The following is a 7,579-nucleotide window of genomic DNA, read 5'->3' on the forward strand; positions in this document are numbered from 1 at the left end:
AAACAATAAATACCTAAGAAGTGCTTGCTGATTCATTGACTGATTGACTTGAAATCTGAGGCCTAGAGGAAGAAAGTCACTTTTCCAAAGTTGCACATCTAGTAAGAAGCAGAAGCAGGACTGAATCCTCAGTATCTTGTTTCATTTCTCCCCACTAGTCTATCCTCTATTTTGTTCCTAATTCTTCCCTTTGGGGCTACACAGAATAAGTCTCACTTGGAGTATATGATCTATGATTCTAATGCCATTTTTCCCTGAGGGACAGCCTTTCATATGTTTGAAGACAGTGATCATGTCCCAACAAAATCTCTTCTCTAAAGCAAAGCTAAATCATATTTAGATTCTCAAGGGACTTTGGAATTCATCTAGTTCAATGATCTCATCTTATACATGGAGAGACAAGTTTCAGAGGAAATAAATGAAGTATCCAAGATCACAGAGAAACAGGCATCAATAAGACTTGGATACAATTTCTCTGGCTTCAGATCTACCATTTGTTCTTTCAGTGAGTTCTCAAATAGCATGACTTCCAAATCTACAACTATTCCATTTGCCTCCCTGATAAATTCCAGTTTATCAGTGTCTCAGTGTAATATGCAGTACCTAGAAAAGAGAATAGTACCACAAATGTAGTGCTTCTAGGTCAGAGGATAGAGAGATTTTTACTTCGACATTCTGAATTAGACTTACCAAGCCAACCCTAAAGAAGTGCTTCTGCCCAGTTGTGTTTAAAGAAGGGTTTTTTTCAGGAAGCAGTTTTCTCACCTGTAAAATGGAGATAATGATACTTACATATTAAAAACAGAACAGGATTAAAACAGAGGGTTAAGGAAAAGTTTGAAATGATAGGAGGAAAAGGAAATATGTAAATCCAGGATCATAAGCCATAGACTTGAAGCTGTAAAGGATATTAGAGATCATCATGTCCAATCTGCTCACATTACATATGAGGAGACTGAAGTACAGAGGTTAAATTACTTGTCCAGGTTCATAAAATACTCAAAACTCTGAGCCAGGACATGAACTTCCTGACACTGAGTTTAGTGCTCTATGCACCATACTACCTAGGTGCTAGGCTAGGGCACTTAACAAACACACCGCTTGGGTACCAGGATGCATCTTGCACCTAAGTGAAAGGCAAGACTTAACACACCAAATAGAAAATATCTAGTTTGATTTCCAAGAAAGCTGAAGAAGAATTTAGATTGGATTGACAGGTAGAAGCACTATAGAAGTAGAAATATAGATAGATAAATATAAAAAGATGATCTATCTCTATCAATCACCCATCCATTCATCCATCCATCAATGTATCTATTTATCTATCTGTCTATCAAATCAGCTAGGCTGTGCAGAGAATAGAGCACTGGGCTTAGAATCAGGATGACTCATCTTCATGAATTCAAAGTCACTTAATCCTATTTGCCTCAGTTCCTCTTGTAAAATGAACTGAGGAAAGTAATGGCAAACACCTCCAGTATCTTTGCCAAGAATGTGACCAAAAGGGGTCACAAAGAGTCAGGCAAGATTAAACAATAACTACTACTCCTACTACTACAAGCAAATATACAAGCATATATTTCTTAAAAATTCAGGTATGGGTTTTAAAAGGTGGATGACAGAATGGAGAGAAGAAGTGTTTCTATATCCTGGAACTAAGACCTGCCCAAACTGGATCCAGCTCAACTGTACCAAGAAAATGTGATGTTTTAACTTGATATCATAAGGAAATGCTAAAAACTCTCCTGAAAAAAGTTTTCTTTTCTCCGGTAAGGCTTATTTGGATCTCTGCTTTAGCCCCACCTTATATTCAATTCAATTCAATAAACATTTGTGAGTCTATTCTGTGCAAGATATGAGTCTGATACGAAACTATAAACTTTCCTTGATAATAGTTTATAAACTGATTATTCCATTCTTAGAACAAAAATCTGAGAAATCTGCAAGAGGAGAATGAGGAAATGGAAATTGCCCTATTATGGATTATTTGTTGAGATGCATGTATGAAAAAGTAGCCAGGACAACTTGGAACATATCAGAATATTTAAGAATTATCTTTAAATGGGTATCTTTGAATTATTGCTATTAATAATAACCTTCATATGGTGCTTACTCTGTTCCAAGCACTCTGCTAAGAATTTTACAACTATTATCTCATTCCATCCTCACAGTAATCCTAGGTGGTAGGTGCTACTGTCCTCATTGTACAGATGAAAAAACTGAGGCAAACAAGTTTAGTAAATTGCCTAAGTTTACATAGCTAGTAAGTGTCTCAGGTCAGATTTTAATTCAGATCCTCCTGACTCTAGACCCACTGCTCTACTCAGCTGTGCATGAAGCTGACACCTTGAATATTGCCATAAGTAATGGATTGGCTGTTATCTATGGTTAATACTTATTTTTTTCTTCCTATTATTCCTCATCACCTTGGACTAAAATACAGTTGGCTATCAAATTTATTTAACTTTATCCAGTAATTATTGAGGACTTACGACATGATAGGGGCCTACTCTCAAGGTTAGTTCAGTGATTAAAAGATGAAACAGGTGGCAAATTGCTTTGTTATAGTAGGAAGAGAATCAGATATGGAGTAAAGAGTCCTGGGTTTACATCCTGACTCTGGCCCTTAGTGACTATGTGAACCTGAACAAATCACTGTCTTGAAGTCTTAGTTTCTACATCTGTAAAGTGAGGAGACCAACAACTCGAGCTACCTCCCTCAAAAGATTGTTGTGAGAATCCAGTGAGATCATGAATATGAAGTGTCTTCTCAATGATATTGTTGATTACTACCATTATCCCCCAGTGTGGCACATTATGATGGCACCAGACGAAGTCAGGAAAGATCTGGATTTGATATTTGCCTCTTCCATATACTAGTTCTGTAATCACGGGCAAATTGTTTAACTTCTCTCAGTCTAAATTTTCTCGTCTGTAAAACAGAGAAAAATAATGCTTCCAAGTACATAAGTTAGAGAGTTGTGATGAGAACCAAAAGGGATGATTATGGTAAAGTCCATTTTAGACTTTAGCTACAGAAGTATCAGATCATTTACTGAGGGCCTATCATATACCAAACACTGCACTGGGAATTGGGAATACAAACCTGTATGTGGACTGCAAAGGAGTTTCAATATTCCTATTCAACGAAAATATGAAGTGATGCCTACAGCATAACCAAAACAGTTTGCCTGATGCTAGGGATATAGTGATTAAATAAAAAATGACCTGATCTCTACTCTCAAGAAATTTACATTCTGTGGAGAATGAGTGGAAATCAATCCATTTATCAATTAGCATTTTATATGACAGACACTGTGCTAAGTGTCTGTCATAGAACAAATGAACAAATTGAAATCATCTTTGCCTTCAAGAAACTTAGAATCTATTGAAAGAAATAGTCATTGCTCCAATAGGTAGATACAAAATATGTTCTGAGTTAGTACAGGTTTGGAAGGGGAGTCCCTAACATCTGAGAAGGTGAAGCTATTTAGAAAAGATATATCAGATGAGCTTTGAAGGATGCTTATTGTTCTAAAATAATTCCATCAATTCCAGGAATTAGAGTCCCTTTGGAAAGATCTGGGAAAGGGAGATTGGCCATCTTTTGTGAGAAACAAAAATAAGTACAGATTGGCTAGACCAGGAGTGGGGAACCTGCAGCCTCAAGGCCACATGTGGTTTTCTAGGTCTTTGGGTGTGACCTTTTGACTGAATCCAAGTTTCTAAAACAAGTCCTTTTATTAAGGGAATTTGTTTTGTAAAGTTTGAATTCAGTCAAAGGGCTACACTTGAGGACCTATATGGCACCCCTGGACTACAATGAAGAGTGTATGAAACTGTATAAGATGAATAAGACTAGAAAGGGAGATTGGGACGCGGTTGTTAAGGGCTCTAAATCTCAAAAAGAGAGAGCTTCATTTGAAACTAAAGGTTATAGGGAGCCATTGGACTTGATTGAGTGGAGTAGTGATATATCACCTTGGTAGTTTCTCGAGCAAACTTAATAAAGATAGACTGAGACAAAGACTCCAAACAAAATCAGTTTATTAACAGTGATGCATGTAACTGGTCAGACTGGCAACCCTGGCAAAACCAGCAACCCCAATAATGAGGGGACCCTTTTTATTGACACACAAGAAAGAAGGGGTGGTATTAGTCATGGAACACCATGATCGGGGCTATACCAAGAAAGGCAGACTGGTATTCAGGTGAGGCTAATCACAGCCCTTTCTAACAATTTTATTGCTGAGTTGTTACAGTTCTGTTGGAATCTTTGTGACCATTTTTGGGATTTTCTTGGCAACTGATTTGCCATTTCCTTCTCCAGTCCATTTTAGAGGTGAGGAACTGAGGCAAACAGTTAAATATAACACACTTAGAAAGAAAGAGAGGAACAGAAAGAGAGAGAGAGAGAGAGAGAGAGAGAGAGAGAGAGAGAATTTTTGTACATAAATTTATCTGCCTTCCTAAAAGGAAGGGACCGTCCTTTGTCGTTCTTTGTGTCCCTATCGCTTAGCACAGTGGTGCCTGGAACATAGTGATTGATTAATGAATTTCTACTTACCAACTGAATTTATACACACACACACACACACATACACACGCACACACATGTATATATGCACACATGTATACAAACACACACATATACATATATATGTCTACATAAATATACATATATACACAGATAATTTAATAGACTAGTAACAGAAATGACCTAATTATGTCCCATTCTGAATTTTTAAATTTTTCTTCAATTCATTAAAAAAAACAAGCTTATTGATTGGGGGCTTTTTGCCCTTAGGTAGATCACTTCTCTGTTTCTCCTGAAAAAGATGTGATGAACATAAAATCCTAAAAGAGACATAAATCTTTGAATATATCTAATGTAAACATTTGTTTTGGTGAACTATGACTTTATTAATCGATGGCCTTGTTTTCTTCCTTTTAAAAATGTATAAAAAGCAGAATAGAGGGAGTGATAGATTGGAATTGTAAAAACAATGAAAATCTATTTTAAAATATTCCAATTAAAATGATGACCCAAAGAGGAAATGTATATTACTTTTTCATCTTTATATAAAGTCTACATTGAGAAGTGAGATAATGCTACAGAAAGAACAGAATTCAAACCTCATCTTATAAAAGCATAAAAGGAGTGTTCAGAATATCTCATAGTATCTTTTAAAGGGTTATTTCATTTGTTCTTCAGAAATTTTGATGTATCCTATGGTTAGGGTTCTCTTTTCATTAGCATTCACAATGGAATTCTCTGTATTCATGTAGTACTATGATTTTTTTTTTCCTTTTCAGAACAGTGTTAGTAACTACAAACAACAATCACTTAATATTCAGTGAGGTCAGCTGCTCAATCAAGACAAAGCACTAGGTGCCATGTAATCAGGCAGTGCTTCACTGACTTCAGAAAACTAATTACAATAAAGAGGCTACACCTGCCATCTCTAAGGAATACTTATCTTCTTCCACCTTGACTTAAGAATTGAGTATTTCAGTTGGAACTCTCTCAACCATATCATCTCAATCACATATATTATAATCAGAAAGTATTAAAGTTGGCAAAGACTTTTGAGTTCATTCTTATTCCATCCCATGAAGGAACATTTCTTTGATAGAGATAATATCTCACCTCTGCTTAAGCACTTCCAGTGATTTGAAGTTTACACTAGTTATCCTCAATCCAAAATTAAGTGGGCCTAACAGTTCAACAGATGGATAAAAGAAACGATTCAGTTGTGACAGAGTTTATTTTTATGGGCATCACCCAAGACCCACTGCTGCAGATTATCTTTTTTGTGGTGTTTCTTGCTGTCTACCTAATCAACGTGGTAGGCAATATTGGTATGATGGTACTCATTGTGACGGATGCACAACTGCACACTCCCATGTACTTCTTTCTTTGTAATCTCTCTCTCGTAGATCTTGGCTACGCATCTACCATTGCTCCCCGAATGTTGGCCGACTTACTGACCCAACACAGGGTCATCTCCTTCTCCAGTTGTGCCACCCAATTTGCCTTCTTTATGGGGTATGTGGATGCTGAGTGCTATGTCTTGGCTGCCATGGCATACGACCTGTTTGTGGCCATTTGCTACCCACTTCACTATAGCACTATTATGTCTAACCGCGTTTGTCTGGTCCTTACTCTGGGATCCTACCTTGCTGGACTGGTGAGTCTGACAGCACATACTTCACTCACATTCAGTCTAGATTACTGTGGTTCCAATATCATCAATCATTTCTTCTGTGAAATTCCACCACTCTTGGCTCTCTCTTGCTCAGACACCTACATCAGTGAAATCTTACTCTTCAGCTTATGTGGCTTCATTGAGTTCAGTACCATCCTCATCATTTTCATTTCTTATGCCTTTATCCTTATTGCCATCCTCAGGGTCAGCTCAGCTGAAGGCCGGCTCAAGGCTTTCTCAGCCTGTGGATCTCATCTTAGTGGTGTCACCCTCTTCTATGGGACAGTTATGTTCGTGTATCTTAGGCCAACACCTGCCTACTCTCTGGACCAAGACAAATGGGCTTTTGTGTTCTATACTGTCATTATCCCTATGTTGAACCCCATGATTTACAGTTTGAGGAATAAAGATGTGAAAGCTGCTTTCAAAAGATTGACCAGCAGGAAACCCCAGGAATAAGAATAAAAGTGCGAGATAAAGTATTGTCGCAGGCTCCCCAAACAACAGGGTAATAAAACCAGAGTAACCAGAAACCAAGTAGATTTTTCAGTAATTCTATAGTAAGGTTGAGCTTTATATCTTTCCAGTAGGAATTAAGACAATTGGTGAATGAGACTTGACACATGGATGCAGTGTGATTGGGTGCAATATGTTGAGTAAAGTGTTTTTGCTGGAAGAAATAGGTTATTACATTTGAAAATTACAATAAACGGAGAGATAAAGTTCCAAGTATGATCAATTTAATAGTTAGGCTAGGAGTAACCAAAAAAAATGGGCAAATAGCCCCTCGAAATGACCAAAGACCATTAGTAGGGACTGACAAGGTCTTTTATAAGAAATAGTAAGATGACAGAACAAAATCTCCAGCAATCTAGGTGTTTCTGCTTCTGATTGTCTATGGTTGACATAGTCAGAATTGAGATTACATCATTTGGCTTTCCATTTCTGAAAGCCCCTTAACCACATATGCTTACTGTAACAAGAAAAAGGTTGCCAGACAGTGAGAGGAGTCTTCAGATGATAAGAGATGCTGTAATGGTTTAAATTAATGAGAGTTGACCTTTAGGTTAACCAAGTTCCACAAAGTGGGTGATGGATGAAGTTATAAAGATGGAGGTAACTGCAATATAAAAGCCTAAACTTTAGGATTATCTGGGATGTAAGTGATAGATTAAGTTTATAAGGGAAAGGAACCATGAAAGAGAATATTAAATCCAACTTAAGTTTTAGCTAAACAGAATTAAAATAAATTTTTGAATGCTGCAGTATGTATATGTGAGTGTGACTATCTACACAATAAAGTAGTACTATCAAAGAGTCAATTTCATCAAGAGCTAGTCATGACACAATGATATCACAATGATAAGCCA

At 37.0% G+C, this 7,579-nt stretch overlaps 1 protein-coding gene across 1 annotated transcript; it reads left to right on the forward strand.

Annotated features, from left to right (window-relative positions):
- The first annotated feature begins 5,732 nt into the window (after nucleotides 1-5,732).
- LOC140522030 (olfactory receptor 5AR1) lies at nucleotides 5,733-6,668 on the forward strand. Its single transcript, XM_072637092.1, has one exon. It carries the CDS (start codon nucleotides 5,733-5,735, stop codon nucleotides 6,666-6,668), a length of 936 nt encoding a protein of 311 aa, XP_072493193.1.
- The last annotated feature ends 911 nt before the right edge of the window (nucleotides 6,669-7,579 follow it).

The sequence above is a fragment of the Notamacropus eugenii genome, chromosome 2 (genome assembly GCF_028372415.1).
Source record: "Notamacropus eugenii isolate mMacEug1 chromosome 2, mMacEug1.pri_v2, whole genome shotgun sequence".
Taxonomy (NCBI): Eukaryota; Metazoa; Chordata; class Mammalia; order Diprotodontia; family Macropodidae; genus Notamacropus; species Notamacropus eugenii.